The sequence below is a fragment of the Falco naumanni genome, chromosome 4, assembly GCF_017639655.2.
Source record: "Falco naumanni isolate bFalNau1 chromosome 4, bFalNau1.pat, whole genome shotgun sequence".
In the NCBI taxonomy this organism is placed as follows: Eukaryota; Metazoa; Chordata; class Aves; order Falconiformes; family Falconidae; genus Falco; species Falco naumanni.
In genome coordinates this window covers 72,397,762-72,418,254 of record NC_054057.1, presented here as the reverse complement: position 1 = coordinate 72,418,254, position 20,493 = coordinate 72,397,762, and the positions used below count along the sequence as shown (strand labels likewise).

At 35.7% G+C, this 20,493-nt stretch overlaps 1 protein-coding gene across 25 annotated transcripts in view; it reads left to right on the top strand.

The window, feature by feature from the left end:
• RBFOX1 (RNA binding fox-1 homolog 1) overlaps positions 1 to 20,493 on the top strand; it is a 916,301-nt gene that overhangs the window by 840,302 nt on the left and 55,506 nt on the right. For 18 of the 25 annotated variants that reach the window (XM_040592408.1, XM_040592423.1, XM_040592429.1 and 15 more), the window contains one exon: positions 8,383 to 8,463. The exons of the other annotated variants lie outside the window; for them this stretch is intronic. In XM_040592408.1, the coding sequence (XP_040448342.1) occupies positions 8,383 to 8,463 (81 nt within the window). The remainder of the gene's footprint in view (positions 1 to 8,382; positions 8,464 to 20,493) is intronic. 25 annotated transcript variants of the gene reach the window in all.

Genomic DNA, 20,493 nt, shown 5'->3' with positions numbered 1-20,493 from the left:
GAAGATCCATGCCTTAGGATGGACAGTCAGGCAGACAAACTATTCTGAAATGTAAAGTAATAAATTAATATATGAAATGTAAAGTTAATACAGTTAAGCGGAATGGAAAACAAGTCTGCTGTGTGTTAAACCTTAATTACATCTGTAAATGAATGCTAAAGCAATTTAAGATTATGGAGGAATTGTATTTCAAACGTATAGCTAATGTTTTCTGTTGAGTCTTCTGCATTTTTTCCCATTTTGTGCATTGGATGACAGAATCCCTGATAGATTTACATTATAATTGCATTTCATAATACTTACTGAGAATAAATTTCAAAATACTGAGTTTTCATTTGTTTAGTCATTTGAGGAGGTAGCTGAGATGAATCTGTGATTTACAATGGTACACAATCTCTGTCAGTTTGGTGCGGTCAGATTTTCTTTGTGAAAATTGATTTGGGGAAAATCTCCAAGCATAGAGCTGCTACTAGTAAAAGTAAATGTTTTAGAAAGTTTGGAAACATGGTATTACTATTTTTGTAATGTTTTTTCATGCTCCTGAAATTCTGGAATCTGAACGGGCTGGGGAAGAAATAGGCAAACTAAAGCCAGGATTATGCATGATGATTCAATTTTTGCTCTTTTATATTCTCAGCTTGTTATTCAGAATAGAATTTTATTTGTAAATTAAAACCAGCATCCACTGGGGTAAGCAAATAGAACTGAGGGATTAGTAATTTGCATCTCTGCATCTAATTGCATTAGATTTGCATCTCTGTCTTATCGATTTACTGAAATAGGTAATTTACACAGAAAATAGTGTCTTGACACAATATGAGAGGATAAAGTATAAACATATCTACTTGTAATCCCTCCAGGGCCATGGTGAAACCATAGTGTTCATGTTTGAGCAGAAAGGCTCCAGTTTAATTCATTCTGTGATTCTATTCATATTGCAGCCTTTATTCGTAAGGCAGATGTATGAATGTGACCCATTTTAGTAATCAGCGGAATATAGGTGTATTTTTTATATTCTCAAGTATCCTATTTCAAGAACAGTATAATACCATCTCAGAGTTTATATTTATACATCAGAATTTCTCTTATGTTTGTTTCTCAAAGTTAAAGCTGAACCAAGATAAAGTTACGATGAACCAAGAATAACCATCATTTCCCTGCCTTTTAGTCTACTGGGAGGACCTAGAAAGATTAGGAGTAAAGTGGGACACCTCTTCCAGTATAAGATAATGGCAGTGGATATTATTGAATATCAATTTATGTGCACCTGAATTTGTGTGTGTATATATATGTCATACAGTAAACGTATTTCATAGGAAAGTTAGTTATGGGCAATACCGGCAGTACCACTCCAATATTTTGCATTATTACATAGTGCCTTTCCAGGTTTAGATTTTTTGTTGATAGTATGTGGATAAGAATTTACACTTGGATGCCAATGATAAAAAATTAACAAGCACAGGTAAAGTCTCTAGGTTTGCTATGGATTTCGGCACAAACAGCAGTTGAGTTTGTGTGACATAGCAGTTTCGTTCTGGTTACAAGACCAGAAATGTCTGTGGCTGGTTAATAATTTTGAAATTATGTTTGGAAAAAGTGCCTTATTGCAAATGTATTACAATGTGAATGGACACATTACATAAACTGTTCCTGCCAAATACGGCCCATCTATGGTAAGAGTGGTATGCTAATTAAAACAGGAACGAGTTGGTGTGTTTTTAAGCTGGCATTACTTTGCCACATACCAACAGCCTAAATTTGCCACTAAACCCCAGTGACAACGCCTTGTTGCATTGTCAAGCTGTTGCCCTAAAGCAGTCTTTGAGAATTTTAATGGATCACTAGCAGATATACCTTTTAGCTTTTCATTGATGGAGTGGCTGAAGCTTTAAAGTGTCTCATCATGTTGAGAGGCAGGAAAAGGATGCTGGCATGGGAGCATAACTTAAAAGAATTTGCCGCTTCCCAGCTCCTGTGCTGTCCCCAAGGTCTTCCCCAGTCTAAGACACCACAGTACAAACTGGTAAGTATGGTATGTCAGCTCCTGGAGAAGGAGAGATTCTTGTTACCCTGTGATAAGTTATCTGTGCTATAGAAGGAATAGGTGGGAAGAATGTGAATTAGGAGACTCTCATACAAAATTATTATCAGAGCTGCAAAATTTGTTGCTCCTCTGATTTTCACTTACATGACTTAGAATACTGGATAATGAACACATGTAACAGGGGAGGGAGGTCTGTTTCCCAAAAGCTTGGAAAGCAAAAGACCAGCAAAAGATAATTGGAAGGATGGCTTACAAATTATGTTTGTTATAACATGCATTGCTGTTCCCTGAGTCATTGTTCCCTGGGTCATTGCCAAAGTTCATGGAGTGTTTTGGTGACACTAAGAGAGGTGATCATAAAGAAATATGCATTATGCTTAAAAAAATGATGGAAGGAAAATTGGCATCTTAAGTAGAATTTTTCAGTAAAGAGATCCCATAAAATGCCTTAGAGACACACAGCGCCACCACCTTGGGCTTCCCTGCCCAGCCCGCCCCCCACCCTGCCCGGTTTTTAGTAACTTTCATGAAGTTATGTGTGGGTCAGGGACTTACTACGTTAAGTGCATGTATAGAGCACAGATTCTCATTGCCAGTAGCAAGTATACACAGATTATTCAATAACTGAATGTATTTCAGGTTTGCTGTCAGGAGGTAATATAGATGCGGATTTGGACCTACAAACTCACCTTTGGACATCAACTACTTTAGGTTCTCCTGTCTACTGTGCAATTCTCTTGTTTAAGTGAAACTATATAACTTAACATATTGGAAGAAAGGAGGTATTTTTGGGTGATGCTACTTTATTCCTTGTTAATAATAGATGAAACAGTGCAATGTACCGACACAACCATCCGTGAGTTGTTGGGTTAAAATCTGAAGCAGCATTATTCCCTGTATAGAAAGATCCCAAATAACTGAAGGCAGTCACAAAGCACTTTTATTTTTAATTAACAGCACATTTAAAAGCCTACTAAGGCCCTGTAGTTTAAGGATTGATAATGAAGGGCTAAAAGAGCACTTAACAGCTATTACGTATTCAAGATAGAGGCTCTCTTTAAATTCCCCAGTCAGATGGGACAACAGCAGCAGCTGACATACACTGTTACTGTACAACAGCGGCCTTTTAGTTAGGTGTTTCTGATCCAGTGCTGTGACACATTTTGAAATAACCCATCATAGAAAAGTATTTCAGACCAGAACAAAGATAATGCTCTTTCTCTCTGGAAAGACCAATATTAAATTACACTTTTTCAAACAGCAAGTTGAAAGCAGACATGGATTGTTTGTGAGGATCTTGGATACACTAGCAAACCTCCTGATATGTTCATGAGAGATACAGCTTTATCATTTTCTTCGTACATTATACATTGAAGAAGAATTAAGCGTATAGGAATAATGGTTGTTGCAAAAAGTGCAATGAAAAACAGTAATCAGAATGACTGAGATCTAACCAAGGGAGAACACCGGGCCATGGAACATCCAGCTGTATTGGGAGAAAGAGAAAATAATTGTTGAATTTAATAAATAATGCAGCTTTTAGATTAGAGTCATAAAATAGCACTTTATAATAATAATATAGGGAAAATGGGACACACATTATTTTTACCTTTTTTTCACTTTCTCATGTGGGTGTGGGGGGGGGATTCTTAAATAGTATTATAGAACGTGTACAGGCTATATGTATAGCATGTGTAGAATTAAGAACTGGTACTTAGTTGCAAAAAGCAGTAAGAAGCTCTTGTTGGTAACACAATAGATAAATACATATAAAGAAGGCTATAAGTGCAATCACTGGATTACAGTGATGTAATATTTACTAAATCTCCTTGTATGTAGTAAATTACCTAGTTCCTATATTATAAACACTCATTTTAGCTACCTATGTACTAACACCCGATGTAGACCAGTCCTGGAGATTGACTTGCTTAATTTCTGCCATTACACATGCTTATGCGATTACCCTCTGCTTATGAGGGAGCTAGTTGTGTGCTGTAGAGAACTCAGCATCACTGTCATGTTCGAGTTGTCCGAAGAGCTTTATGTGATGCTGTGGTTGGTAGGATTCCCCCAGTGAGAGCAGCAGAGCGTTTGTCCCCTATGCCTTGCTTCATCGCATGCCAGGGCAAAACCCCACCCAGTTACCGAGTGCAGCAGTGCAACTTCTGTCCTCTTCCTTTTTGCAAATCCCCCAAAATTCTTGGGGAATAAATATCAGCACTTTAAATTGGAAATTTTTTATTTATGAGCAAAGGTACTAAAGTCACCCGTACTGGGAGGTGATGCATTTTAAGCTCAGGTTCTCAGTAACAGTGTATAACCTTCATACAGTCCCGGGACTGAAGGTTTCTAAAAGTTTTGTCTCCTTCCTGTGACCCGGAGGGCTGCTCCCATGGTCAAGGCCATGCAACACTGTTAATTTTACATCAGCAGCATAATTTTAGCTAACGGTAGATATGATTTTTTTTTTTTTTTTTCGGCTGAAAGTGTTTCAATTTATACTTCTACAAAGGAGCTGTAAGAGATTCCAACTAGTTGTGCAAATTCCTTTAAACTTATTCCAGATCAAGCTGTCTGTAGTGCTGGCTACACAGTGGTTCCAGTTAAAAGCTATGTTTAACAGAAGTGATTTAAAATCCTGGCTCCCTGGTGTTGATTGTGGGTATTTCTTAGCTACCTGAGTATTTGAGAAATACAGTTAACTTTGTCATGTGACTTGTATGAGCCAGTGCATCATATGAGTCTGTGCATCATCACTAGTACATTGGTATTTCCACTTATGCTCTGTACATTAGTTTATTATGAATCACATAAATAACAGACAAAAACCTTATATTTGAAAGTATGAAAAATTAGGAAAGTACTTTTAGTCAGATATCTGGGAACCATTTGGAACTGAATTTTTAGTATTCTAAAAACATTAATGACTTCACATCATTTTCTTCACAGCCCTGAATATTGTTAGAATAATTATTTCCTCAAAATAACTATAGTGCTTGAACAAAGGACATAATCGAACAGTAAGATTCTTAATCATGGACTGTAGGAGAAAACATTGGAGGAAGAGAAGTATGAGTGGGAATAATTTTTGATCTTGAAAAGTACATTTTTGTCCACGCTGCCCACCTGTGTACCAAGGATGATCAGTGACTCAGTTGGGCAGGATCTGCACAGTATCAGGGTGGTGCTCAGCTGGCACCGCCGCGCTCTGCTGCAGCACAGCAACACAACCCACCAGCTGCCTCAGCCTCTGCAGGCTGCTCCCCTCACATCCCACCCCGCAGCGTGGCTGCCTCAGTTTCCCTTCTGCCACCAGTCTATGTAAAGCTCTCCTGAGTGCCTGTAGTGAATACACTCTCCAGGCACATATGCTATGTTTTTTCTGATCCTTTCGATGGAGCGAGTCAGGAGGGGCTTTCTGCTGGTGACCTCCGAAATCCTGTCTCACTGGTCACGTGTCTGCTGTGACCAAAGAAGTAGATGCTCATACTAAAGAAAAGCAAAAAAGTGTGCAGATTGTTCTTAACGAGAAAATATCAGACTTAAATATGCTAATACACAAGGTATCATAGAATTAAACACGGACTCACGGATGACTGTAATTTTCTGAAGTTCATCAGCTCTGTGATATTATTAAATTACAGTTTGAACAGAAATATTAAGAACTTAATATTAAAATCCTCTTTCTTAAAGAAAAAAAAACAAACAAAAAAAACAAAAAAAAACCCACAAAACACCAAAACCCAAAACCAAACAAAACCCCCAAACCTTCATTCTGTCATGAGAGAATCTAGTATTCTAGAGGAAAAATATTATTATTTTTTTTTCATTAGGGAATTTTTAGATTGTTTCAGTGTTCTGAGGTTTATTCAGAAAATCTTACTGTAAATAATTCAGTCTTTCCCCACTTGTTTTAATTACAATTCAAACATTTTTAATACCAAAATTAGATGCAGCAGAAATATTCTTTTCTCACAAAAGTAGATTAAAAAGTTTGGTATTTTTCTAACAAAATCTAATAATAGTGGTTTAGTTTTTAATATTAATTTTATGCACAAATTACACAAAGGCTGAATGTCAAAATATAATTAGAAAGCTCTATGCAACAAATTAAATACACTCTAGTAGCATGGATAAAAAAAACATCTGTTTTGAAGAACTTTCATTAGAAATTAGAAGACTAGAGTAAGGAAATTTGGATTTCTATGAGATGAAATCAGAAGAAATATAATAATATTAGTTGCAAAGAATAGGAAAATACCTGTAGACCATGGAACAAGCGAAGTGTCATCTGGAATTTATGTTAAGTAATATAAAAAAGCTACTGTCTTCAATTTCTAAAAGCCTTTTATCTTTATGTATTTATTAAACATGCTTGAAGTTGTTATAGTTACATTAGTCTTAAAACTTCATGAAAATTATTGATTTTAACAATTCCTTCCTGCATTTCACTCAGCTGGAAGAATGTCACTGTCTTAGCTCACTTTCATTTTCTGGCTTCTGTAGTAGCACAGGTGTTGAAGCATCTATGATGTTAATACATCCCGTTCCAGTGTGCACATTTGTAGTGCCAAGAGCCTGTGTTGGTAGGTCTGTTTATCTACCAGCCTGAAAATGGTGCTTGCTATTAGCATCTCAACAGGTATATGCTCATTTAACAGCTTCCACTTGTGGATTTTTTTGGAAGGCTGAGAGAGATATGTATCAATATAGTCAACTATATCCGATCTTTAAGGGGGGGAAATAAATTAGCTTGTTATGTCTTTCAGTTTAGTAGTGGATAGCTGGAAAAAAAGCAGGCATCTCCAAATCCTGTTAGTTAAGGGTGTGCTCTTGTCTGGGAAGGTTGGAAGCATAATATTTCATGAGATTTCCAGTGCTCACAGTCTTAGCTAAATTGCATAAATTCTAAGAATTATTTTCCTTTAGTATTTCTTTCATTTCCACTTCAACTGACAGCTGTGAGCAATAATCAAAGAACTTGTTAATGACAGAAATTTTTTTGAAACATTTTTTGGAAAGAGCTGTGGTCTGGTAACTGGATGTAAGTTGAGAATTGCTCTTGTAATGCTGTATTGGAAACATGCCTACCATTTGTAAGTAGTCTTGTCTTTCCAAACATACTTGACTCAAATCTGTTGAGTTATGTTGCTTATAAGTCAATGCGTAACTTCTAAAGCCTCACAAATCTTCATATAAATTTTGTATTTGAAATTGTGTGACTCGCACATCCTGACAGCTTTAAGTATGTCAGTGTATGTATATATGTAATTTTGTGTTATATATGTGTGTGTATATATATACACACATATATCTGCAAAACCAGATGTGTCACATCCAGTTCTTCCTGGTGAACTGTATTCCAGAAGTGCAGAAATTTTGTTACTAGCGGGAAAGTATAGTTGTTTTTACATCTAATCAATGTTCAATCTGTGTTCAGCTAAGACTGTTAAAATATAATTTTAAGATGTTGAAATAGTAAGGAATTTTATTTAGGTTCATTAAAAAAAAAACGAACAAAAAACCACCGAAAACCAAATCAGGAAACAAGCCTAAACTTCTGTCATTTGTTCAAAATGAACATGCATTGCAAAAGTATTGTTTTAAATTTATTTCATTATCACTTTTACTTTTTGGGGTTTCTTTTTGTTGTTGTGTTTTTGTTTTTTTTTTTTTAAAAAAAAAGGTTTTACTTATTTTCTTTTGTTTTGTTCTTAATCCTGCATCCAGCTTATATACTGGAAAGTAGCTTATGTTGACGTATTTCTCATTTGAGCAAAAAATACTGAAATCTTCACGTGTATTAGTAAACGCTTGTGCCCATGTTAATTTACGCCACAGAACAGAGGTCATCCTTGGCCTGACAGCTGGATCTGGGAGCTTTGCAGCTGCTGCAGCTGCTGGGTTTGCTTGAGTGGCCTCTCATTGCAGGCAATGTTAGGGAGCTGCAGCGAGCAGCTGGGTGGGCTGGGTGGGCCAGTTGCTCCCAGTAGCAGCAGGGCTAACTGGCCAGCTCCTGATTGGAGAGTAGGGCACAGAGGGAGAGAGAGCAGATGCACAAGGGCCTGGTGGGCACCACTGACACCCGGAGCCTGCACCAGCTTCCCTGTGGGCTAAAAAAGGTGTTTGTATTTGGGGGGATGTCTGTGTTTTGCTTTTGCAAATGTATAATTGTACATGTCTGTTGGGGCTCTTTCTGCTTTGAAGTCAAAGGACAAAAAGTGCCCCTGCTTCACCGCACTGCTCCGGTTATGACTTTATTTCTGTTTTGAGATAAAAATTGAGGTGTAGTGTGAGTGTTCCAAAACCAGATACCACTCTCTCTCTCTTTCTTGTAGGCAGGGTGCTGCTGTGCCAGGCAAACCAGGAGGGATCTCCCGTGTACAGTGCCCCCAGTTCACTAGTATACACATCCACAAGTAAGCTAGTGTTATGGCTCTTTTTTTGTTTTGTTTTGTGACAAAAGCACATTAATGTGAATTAAGCCCCCTAAAAATGTAAACTTTCCCAATAGCTCTTGTTAAAGTAAATGTGGTATTTATAAACATATGTAAGTAATGTCAACAGATACATCAGTGGTTTTAGTTGCTTCTATATCCTCAAAGTATATTTCAATTAAAAAAAAAAGAAGAAAATTAAACCCAAGCCACCCAACAAAAACCCAAAGACAACCTGTGATGCAATGTTCTACAGAAATTCTTAGAAGTTGTTCAGTAACAGTAAAAATTTTTTGAATCCAGTACTGTTGTGCACTCTGCATTTTGTGTAGAAGATGAAGTTGTGTTTGTTTTTTTGTCCTGGTCACAACTGTAATTGAATAAACAAAAAGTCTTATTATCATACTACCATTTCATTGTGTCAGGAAGCAAATAGATATGAAGTCTTTCACAAAAGGAAAAAGCCTCTGTGGAAGCGGGTATTTCGAATTTTAAAAAGCTGCCATAATAAAAATAGCAAAGACGAGCTGATGAAACAGATGCTGCCATCGGCCAATTTTCTGTACAGAACCTTGGAGAAGGAATGTGTCTTCTAAAGTTCTGAAGCAGCAGCGGAACCAATTCTTCTGAGAGCGTTTTAGATTGTACTGGTGGTACCACTGGTGCCCATTCTGAAATCTAGTCAGTTAAGAAGCCTGTAGTTAAATGAAATAGTCATAATTGCAGCTTAACAGCAGCATTTGCTCTGTGTTCATAGCAGTCCTCTCTAAAGAAAATGTTTTACATTGTCTGATTTAACATTATCGGATGCGCTGTTTATGAAGATTGTATTCAATATAGAATGCAATTCTACTCTTTTAAAGCTTATCTAGACTACTAAAACAATTGATTGCTTTTATTAATTAAAACTAGGAATGAGGACAAAAGAGTTCTGTAGTGATCATCTCTACAGTCATGTAACTCTCTTATGTCAAAGGCTATGAATGTTATCCCTAGAGCTGCTGCTTTTACAGTATAAATATGGGATCTACTTTCAAATCAGGAGTCTACAAATACATAGTTAACTAACAAAATATATTAAGTGTCTTAAATTGGAAATGAAAGTATCAGTTAAATATGCATTAGCTTCCAGGTGCTCCAGGAATATTTTATACCGTGTCACCTTTTCAAAGCAGTGTTGATTTTTTTAATCCTTCTGATAGCACAGAGACAAAATACTGTTTAAATCAATGTTCCCTTTTGTACACTGTTAGTGCGCTATTCCTTTTTGGCCTAAATACCAGTCTTTGACTGAAATTCTTTTCCTGGAAAATTGTCCAAACATTTCATTCATCTCATTTTTAGGGAGCTTCTTTTGGAGGAGGGGGGCAGTGTTTGTTTTTAATTTTCTGGAAATTACTCTAAATAAAGCCTTTCTGAAGTTTACCCTGTTGCTCCTATTATCTCACCGAGTTCTATCCTAGGAAAATTATTTCTGGGGCTGCTGTTTACATTGCATGGTATTTCCACTATTATTAAATCCCTAGATAGTCATTGTATAGCTAGCTAAGCTCTATACTTCACTGTTTCCATTATGTCTCATGAGTCAATCCCTTTGAAAAATCTTATTTTGCAGTGGTGCTCCTTGAATAATGATATCCTAACAAACACCTGTTTGTTTTCAATTATGCCAAATACATAAGAAAACAGACTTGCCTATCTGCCTCCCACTGGGCAATGTGTAATACGCAGTTTCATAACAGCGATTGTTGGTAGCCCTTGCAGTAGAAATTATTACACCTTTCTTTTTTAATCTGTGTGTCTGCAAGTCATGGGGATTTTTTTATTATGTATAGTATCTCATATTGCCAAAGTGTAGTTTCCCCCTCAGGGTCACAACTCCTAATAATACAAACTTACTGCAATTACTGATGATTGTAATTATTTACCTTTTTTTATTTCTCTTTATTACAAAACTTTCAATAAAGATGTAAAATAGTTCCATTTCTATAGGAAATTCTACTAAGAAGTGAATAGAAATGAAGTTTGAGTTTTGTCTCATTTTTCTTTCATTTTAAAGATCTTCTATATTCCATTTTTTGTGTATCTTTGTAATATTGAAATGACGACTGATAAGTCAACATTAACATCTATAAGAATAATACTTTTACTATTATCATTCCACATAGACAACAATATTGCAGCCACCTTCTTTGAAGAATTTGTTAATAATTTCTTCTGTTTGTACATATATTGTAACCATGTAATGTTTCAGAACAGCTGACAATGTAAGAATTAAGAGTTTTAAAATTTGTAATTGTTTTAACAGAAGGGAAAGAGTCAGCTGAGATTTTTAAAGCCCTCTGAGAGGTTTGGAGTTCATGAAATGCTAATGGCATTTAGGAATTTTCAGGTATTTTGGAAGAGGATGGTCCCCACTTTTAGAAAGGTTGTCTTTAACTTGACTGTTCATTTTTTGCTCCCAAGTTCTATTCTATAAGGAATGAAGGACTGAAATATGGTTGTAAAATGTATTTTTCTTAATTTGACTACCTTTATTTCTTATTTAACTTTTTGACTTTTGACTGTAATTGTCACTAGTAGTCTGATGACTCTGAACACTTTTACCCCCCCCCCTTTTTTTTTTTTTTTGGCTAGCCATAAAGAAGAGTGCATTTTGTAGAGCTACTCTTTCCCTTCTGATGTTTTATTTCCCCAGGATATATTTTATGTATCACGTTGTACGTTTCCCTGTACAGTGATTAGTTACAACTCTGAATATGTCGGGAGCTGGAAACATGGCTCTGCTTCCTTCCATCACTTCTGGCCCTTCACATAATACAGAAAGAAATGAGCTGTTTCTTCTGGAAGCAGTGGAACAAATCAGTAGCAATAGTCTCTCATGCCTCATCTGTTCTCTTATGCTGAAGCAGAAGATGGGACCTGGATCAGTTTTTCATTTGCACATCAATTCTGGGCATAGATAATTTGTTATGTAGAAAGCATAGTTTCAACATGCAAATGTGTTCCCATCTCTTGGTGGGACGGACTCTGCCTTATTGAGACAAGCAAAGGAAGGATGCTCATGGTCTCATCTTGCTGCTATAGATTCCCTTAGCATTGACACCTTGAGGACAGAACTAATACAACTGTTTTCAGTTAAATCCTTCATTGTTATCTTAGTGCAGAATGTAGACAAGTATTGGAAGATGTATCTAGAAAGTAAAGATTAGACTACACCAAGTTGCAGCAAGTAAGTAAGCATTCACTGCAAGCTTCCTGGAGGATACCCATGATATCTCATTGAAACTTAGAAAATCAAACAGTTCTGCTGCACAGAACTTGCAGTCTCTTTTTGCTAGACACCTCCTAGACTAGTTGCTTCCACAGGAAATTTTAAAATCCTGAAGAAATTTGTATCTACTGGTAAATAAGAAATGTATAAAGACAAATTGTGGAACTTTTTTCAAATTGAAGCCACTCAAGAATAGGATCTATGAAAATATTAAGACCTGTTGGACAAAAGGAACTTTCAAAAGAAGAAAAAAGTTCTGCCATTGAGTATCTATCACTGTTCTACAAAGGACAGTAATATAGCTGGGTATGTATGGTTTAAAAAGACAAAAATATGAATCTGAATTTGTGCAAGGACCTTTAGAAACTGTTTAGTGCCTGTTTTCCCCATTTTTATGTAATGTAGAAGTGCCTGAAAATAGGAGTGAAGTAAAAGTTAATAAGAGCCAAAACATAGGAAAGAAGGAAGACTTGAAGTCATAGAACCGTAGAATAGTTTGGGTCAGAAGGACCAGGTTGCACCAGGGCAACTTTAAGGGTGGAGGCTGCACAGCCTTCCTGGTCATGTGTTCCAGAGCTTGAACATCCAAAAGTGGCAACCCCTCTTCTTTCAAGTTATGTTTGTTGCCTCTTTGTCTCCCCAGTGTGTGCGCCCCTGGGATGAGCCTGGCTCTGTTTTCTTGATCACCCTCCCCTGCCCTTTCATAGCAGGGGGCGGAAAGGGAGATGCGCCTGTCAGTGGAGAACTTCTTTGTGCTCTCGAATAGCTCAGCAACACACTGGGGCTCCCTAAGCACTAGCTGACGTAGGGAGGAAGCCAGCCTCAAAAACTTCTCAAAAATTTGCAGTTGTGCATACCGAGGTCGCCTGGAAGGCAATGAGAGTCAGATTATAAATGCTAACGAAAATTCAAAGGCAGCTAAACATGTTCCACTCTCTAAATCAGAACTTTGGTCTTTGTAACCTCTAGGCTTTGTTTTAGCCCCACGTAACAGTAAACATACTTGGTTGTCAGCTATGTAGCACCTAGTAGATTTTTCTGAGCATGTCTTAAAGGGACTGGATAGCTAACATAGATGGTAAAATACTAAATTGCTACATGCCTTTGTGCAGAGTGATGTGCAAATGAATGCCTATTTTTTCCAAATGTTTTGCATGCCCATAAAAGAGAATTTTGCCTTGACTTCAATGACTACATTTTAAACTGATGTCAATTTTGGCTTATGTTTTATAAATGTTAGCGTTGTTTCATCTTCAGTAAGCATGCTTGTCAGCTCCAAAATATACCTGCTCTTTTTCCATAAAGTTTCATATTTTTTTTATTCAGAATAAATAAATCATTCATATTGCAATCAAGTGATAGAATTAAAAGAAGAAAAAATAAAATGCAGAAATCGGATATTAATTTACTTAATTTTATCATGCTCAAGGGCAAAAAAAGTTGATGGCCCAATTTTTATTTGATATATTGATTACAATTTTGTAAGAAGTGGTGGTGGAATTCAGCAAAAATGATTAAGGTGGTACAAATGCTTATAAATCTGTCCTACATTGTTCATGTTCTTTAATTCTAATTGTCTGATAAAACTTCCATCAGTTTCTGTAATTAACCTAGTGGTCTAATGAATTTCCAGATCACTGGTTATTCATTTCAATATAGTAAATGCCATTACATTGAGTTTAATTAATACAAAGTAAGTTCACAGTCCATTGTATCGTTAGAATAGAATTTTATCGTTTTAACTGTTTCAATTGTGAATATTTTTTCCTCTTATATTGTTTGTCCCACTTATAGGCTTGAGTATTCATTGTCTGTTCATACTAAAATAGTATAAAACCTTTATAATTAAAATATTTAAAACCCAATGCTCTTCAAATTCCCATCCTCAAAATATCAGTGTAGATATTTTTTGTATTTATCATTTCAACTATTTTTAAATAGAATTCAGTCAGTGCCAAACTCATAATCCCATGGTATGCCCTAGAACATCTTATTTGTCTTGATATTCCTTTCACAGAAGTACATATGACAGATAAGCACTCACCAGAGAATACTTTTGCTTTGCGTCAGACAGATATTAAAACAATAAACTATGTTGCCCTGGGATTTTAGCTTATGAGCAACCAGAAAACAACAAGGCAAAGATGAGATGTTTTTGAAAGGTGGGAAGGCAGTTCTTTCAGAAAATTCCCTAGAAACCTTTGGTCCTGTAATATTTTTGGCAAGAAATATTTTTAATGCTTAAGTTCTTTTAAAGCAAATCAGGCAACCACATTCCATTACTTCGGAACAGGCATTAGAGATGTTCCTCAATTATCTTAATACTCCTGCTGATCCAAAGTTATGCATTATAGTCCAGGAGAGAAAGACAATCTATAGCAGAAGCTTAAAGTATTAATTATATGGGTTTTATGTATGTTCTCTGTTAAAAACTTCTCAACAGAAACACAGTATGTATTTCAGACACACGTATTTTTTTTTCTTCCCCGCCTCCCACCCCCACCCCCACCCCCCCGTGGCTGTTTTGTTTTGATTCACAGGTGGAGGATAGTTCTGGAGTGTCTTGGTATGCATGGAATAAATAAGGAAAATCATAAACACTAAGTATAAATACCACATCCAATAGTAGGATTTCATTTGAGGACTTGTGGTACAGAAATGAAAATTAAGTAAAGCCTGCTTATTCAGTATGTCTGTTGAACACCCTTGCTTAGAAGTAGGTTAGTTGGCTTAGGAATGTTAGTAAACTACCTGAAAAATGCTGTATGGAACTATTTTCATGTTTCTTGTTTCACTGTAGACAGTCTAGGTTTTATTTTTCTGTGGCATTACTAATGGATTGAAGAAAGACCTTTGACATTTCTATTATATTCTGGGATATTTCCAGTACCAAGAAGATTGCATGGCATAAATATATACTTTCAAAAGGTGATTTAAAGTGCGTTTCTGAGCAGAATCATTAGTGGAAACATGTGGTTTAGAAACCTTGATTCAGTTGATTTTGTCAGGTTTAATCTGTTGCACACATGTAACTACCTGAAAATTATATTGTAATGATGATAGTCGTCTGATTATTGCCCTGAGGCTCCGAGCCACTGAAGTGTAGGTGCTCCTGGCATTTGCTATATCCTTTCTGGGCTTTGTATGTAAGACATGATTGACCGTATGCAATCCAAGTGGACATACACTTCATTGTAATGACATCAATGATGAATTTGTTGTGATTTTATTGTTGTTGTTTTTTCTTTATTTGTTGTGATTTTACTGTTGTAAAAAAAACCAGGGAGAGACTGTTTAGTAAGCTTGTCATTTTGAATTGGTATAAATTCAAATGAATCGGTTTAAAGAATGGGTATTCACATGGTATAAATAATTTGTGTATGTTGCAGCACTGCAAAATTAAATGTGAAAAGTTTTCTGCAAACTAAATTTTTAATTGGTCGGGTTTCTCCTACGCTAAATCAAGTCACTTCATCACTATTAAAATGTATTGTAGACTGTGTTTACATGTTTGTGGTTTTGTCTGCTTTTTTATTGCTTCATAGGAAAAAGGTAGAGTAGCCCTGCAAAGGAGTTGTGTGATTAAGCCAACTTAACCATTGTAGAGCTGAGATTCATGAATGAAACTGCAAAAATCCTGCCCAAAGGGAAATGTCCACACCATTGAGTAGACCAGTCACACATATTGTTTCTAGGCTACAAAAACATTATTACTTAATATTTAGGAGTCAGACTATCTTTTAATGTGCTTCCTGAATTAATTAATTGCCTTTATTTTAAAAGTTAAGAGAATCACCTGGTAGTAGCTCAGGGATAATGTGAAAAGTGTCTTTCATTGTCTGTATGTTAAAATACAGAGGGTTTACATGAAAGTTTAAATAAAGATGTCAATAAGAAAGAGGAAGGGAGGTCTACTAATTACTGTCCACAATTTTGCCCCTCCCCCGTAAACAAGTGTAAAAGGCTGAAAACTCATGTATCGCTTCCAGAGAAATTGTTGGAATGTCTTCAGAAGATTTTTACACAAATCTGAATGCAGGGTACCGCTGACTTTCTAAGTCAGATAGCTCTAATGAAAAATTAACAAAATTCAGTAAAATTATATTATTACGTATTATGTTATATTCTTGATGTAAGTATCAGTCTTTCTAAACAGTAAAGTCAACCTCTTCTGGGATTTTTTTTGGTAGCGCTGCCCGAAATCCTTGTTACATCACTCTATATGGTCCTTCTGTAACTATTTTCAGGGTAACTGTCCTTTTACTTTCTGCCTATGGATATTTTAAATGGTGACTAATAAGACATCAGTAAGATGTATGGTAGTTGTCCAGAATCTGTACGTTTCATTCCACTCCTGCAAATCTGTGTTTAAGTGTCTTATTGTTTATATCATTTTTCTGTTAATCTGTCTAGTGATGGTGCAGTGGGTCTGAGCTGAGCTAGTACACTTCAGAATTTTGTAAACTTGCATCTGTGCCATGGAGGTTTTTTTCAGCTATACACCATCCTAATGTGTAGTGGGGTACCTAATGGGTAGTGGGAGATAACTGGAAAGGTGTGCATAACGTTTTTAATAGTAAATTGTGGAGCGTATCTTTGTCCTTTAGTTCAAATAATAAAAATGATGTTTTACCACGGACAGCTGGGCATCTCGTGTATCTTTATTTAGTGTTTTTCCATTAATGAAAATATAGCACTTGGCCACTGGCAGTGCTTGTGACTAACCAATGAGCTAGGACAATAGGATTGTTTGGACTTCCTCTTCTCAGTACACAGCTAAGCTGTGAGAACTACATTTAGTATTTTATTGCATCATGTTCTATGATGTTATTATACATAAGATCCTTTGTGTAGGGTCCTAGATGCAGGATTCTTATGTTTCCTTAGCTTTGCATTCTAGATGTTATGTTACTCTTTTTTAATAGGTAGGGACATGCAGCTGACCATACATCTCAAATCATTCTGTCAGATGTAAAGTTGTTAATTTTGTGGTTTTCATCTTAGCCTGTAGCATTTAGTTTCAAATAAAGATTTACTTTAGTGTTACTCTTTCTTGTATCATTGTGACAGTTGTTGTTAAATCATGGCTGTTAAAACCATGTTGTATACAGCAAAAATCTTCAACCTGAATTTCACAAATATTAAGTACTTTTGAGGAATTAACATTTTTAATATCTATATGACTGCAGGTGTTTTGACTTTTTTTTCCATTATGGCTTGGATTAGGTTAATAACTGTTATTTTCTTCAATTGCTTCCTGCCTAAATTGCTTGCTACAATGTTCTGACAACTTTTTTTTTTTTTTTTACAATTTAATAGTTTTGTTGTTTTTTAGTAATCCTTGTGTCATCCAGACAGAACTTCTTTTCACCACATAATTGACTTTCATAAACAATCAAATTACTAAATTTTCTAATCTGTTTGTAGCAATGTAGTAGTTCATCTAGTTTTCCACAGCCATGTCCTTTTTACTTCGGCTCTAAAATGGTGTTTAGATAGACACAGGGGAATTTTTCCATTGGCTTGGAACTTGTAGGTGTCCAACAACCAAGAACACAAGACAAGTTATTGATCACTTTGATCATCTATATTTGAAGATTGTTCATTAATTTAAGACCAGATGTGGCTTCTCTGATCTCTACTGTTTCTTTTCCTTTATGGCTTAATTGCTGTGGTTATTTTTACCTATTGAGCTTTTTCTTGTGTGTTAGTAATTTCTTTTGTGAAGAGTCAACTGTTCTTTGTGTATCAACTATTGGTATTCTTTATAACATCAGCTATGCAGTACTCTTGTTAATAAGTGCACCATAAGTAATTTGACTACCAATTATAGCATTTTTTTATCCGAAGTTGTAGGTTGATGTAATAACATAGCTTTACAAAAAAATTCTCCGTCATCTTATTTGTTCTTTTTTATCCCTCCATATCCTCCATATTTTTCTGCCTGTTAAGAAAAAAATCCCTTGATGTCTGAGGGATTCAGGTAGCTGCATAAACAGTCCAGTAAAAGAAGGATGAGATGTATCAAATGTCTGATAATCACAGAATCACCAAATGACTGAATCTGAGAATGGCTGAGGTTGGAAGGAGCCTCTGGAGGTCACCTTGTCCACCCGCCCTGCTCTCAAGCAGCATAACCTCAAGCAGGCTGCCCAGGACCACGTCCAAACAGCTTATGAATATCTCCAAGGATGGAGACTCTACAGCTTCTCTGGGTACCGGTGCCAATGCTCTGTCACCCTCACACTGAAAAAGTTCAGACAAAAAGTTGATGCAGTTTCCAGGCTTTGGCATCAAGATTTTGCTCCCAAGGTTATAAATTCCCGGTATATAATAGTCTCAGTATACATAGAAAGCAGTGGTGCTTTGGAAACAAAGGAAAGCAGAGAAAAAGAATGATTCCATAGTTTTAAAATAATGATAAAGAAAACTAAGTGTGAGTTCGTGATATGCAGGTCGATGATGAGATAGTAGATCAATTTGGTCTGCAATTTGAACTAAAGATAACCAAATAAAAAGTCTTGATGGAACAGTTGAGTGTCCTCCTGCAATTTAACAGAAGGATAAGAAGTTTAAATAGGAGGTTGCTTTTTACTGAAATACTGTATGTATGGTTTTTTTGAGTGCATTTCATTATGTTGGTGATTTCGTATGGAAAATTCTAACAAAACTTATTTTTCGTATATCTGGGGATGTAATAGATGAAAACAGTGCCTTAAAGCCAGCTGTATTCCTTCTAGAAGTATTTACATAGTCTCAGTGTATACCTTATAAAAAGTTTGACCAAATTTATGTAAAATTTGGTGCTAATTTGGGTTTGACTGGAAACTTAATGCGGTAGTGTTGTGTAAAGGGATTCAATTACAGTGTGCAGTGTTTTGTAAGTAACTGTCTCACATAAAAAGTTAATTAATCAGAGCTGTGTCAATTTCCTTGTGCCATGTCAATTTGCAGCAAGGTAATTAATCACTAATCGCCCAGCATGCAGCAAACTAAGGGACAATCCATGGACCATTTATTGTTATTTTTTCCAAAATAAATGGCACACAGAGCCATGAAGAAACACATCTTGCCTTTCATAATATTTTTATTGACAGTTTTGCATGTCGTAATAGACTGCAGCAACAAGCAGCTGTAGTTCAATGGAATATGAATATTAAAGAAATAAATGAGACCAGATTTATAGGCCATTGCTTTTCTGTTATGTCAGTTTTGAGATTACACTGAGCAAATGAACAGTGAAAAATTACTCTTCCATGTGGAGAATGGTGATTAGACTTGTACATTAATTAGAGATTTTTGTTTTCCTTTTTAATGCATTTCAAATGAGAATGTCCTATAAGTAACAGTTTGTCCAAAATACAGATTTATTAATTCCTAGACTATAGTGTTTAATACTGACATATATGTTTGTATAATAGGAAGGAAATAGTTGTTCTATTAATTTTAGGTATGTGTTTCAAAAAAATAAATAGATTGTGACTGAAAGAAAAAGAAATGACCAGTTCTGACTGTATTTGACATATATGGCAAATTTCATTTGAGTTCAGTTAATTCACAACTAGATCCAGGGTTAATCATCTCACAAAAGTGACAAGTGAAAAAATGTGGTTTCAGCTTACTGTTTTTAAACATTGTGAATTTTCTTCAGATTTTTTTTTTACCCTGAAATTTTAGGAATTCATATATATATATATATATATGTGCGTGTGTGTGTGTGTTTAAATAAAATTTAAAAGTGTTTCTATGTTAAAATCTGTAGTAACTGCTAAAATTTTACTTGCACTGTACTTTGGACTGTGTGTTTAAATGCAAAGGTCTACATGCGTCCTCTTTTAACACAGTTGTTGTATATGGGGATAAATTTCTGGTTCTGTTCCTGAAATCTCAGACAGTATCATTTAGATTATTCTGCTTAGCCTTTCTCAGCATGTTACCTGTTATATCTCTTCATTTCTAATTTATTGTCCAGCACTTCTGAAGTGTTTTCCCAGCAGGGATCCTCCTGAACTATGGGAATAGTGTAAATGCGTCTTCCACAGTTAAACTATGCTGCAGTAAATTAACTACAGACTGATTCAAACATGATGTAACATTAAAATTCTTCACCATAAAGCATTTGGAAACTCTTGATGGTAGATGACCTGCTAGTTCGTGCAAAGAAGGTGAGATTAGAAGTGATGAGGGGTGGATTCTTTCATCCATTTTGATGGCACACCTTTCCTGAGGCATATGGCACTCTCATACAAATTCAAACCACAGCACAAATGCAAAGAATAATTGCCCATTAAAATGGCTGTATATTTTTATGGCTTTGATACAAAATCTGCCCCCTGTTGTTTTTTGCATCTGCTACTCTTCCATCTATCCCAAAGCTTTAAAACTTTAATACACAGTGTATAACCCTTAAATATTTTTTTACCACGTTAAATTCCTCCTTTTGGGAACTCAAGCTTTGTCATTGTTCCTTCACAATCTTTGATTTCCAAGGAGTATGTTTAGATATGGTGCCTAGAAAGTGCACCTATCTCTAATGTTCGTTTAATAAAAGATGAATAAAACCAATGCTTAAATTACATCTTTGGGGAGAAATTAAGATTTAATTAAATTTCATCTGTGAAGATTACGTTCCTCTTCTCTTCCTCATGTTCCTATTTGTTTTCTATATAAAATCATTAGTTACCTAAATAGTTACCTAAGTTGTATTGATATGCTAACATGAATCCATCTAATTCCAA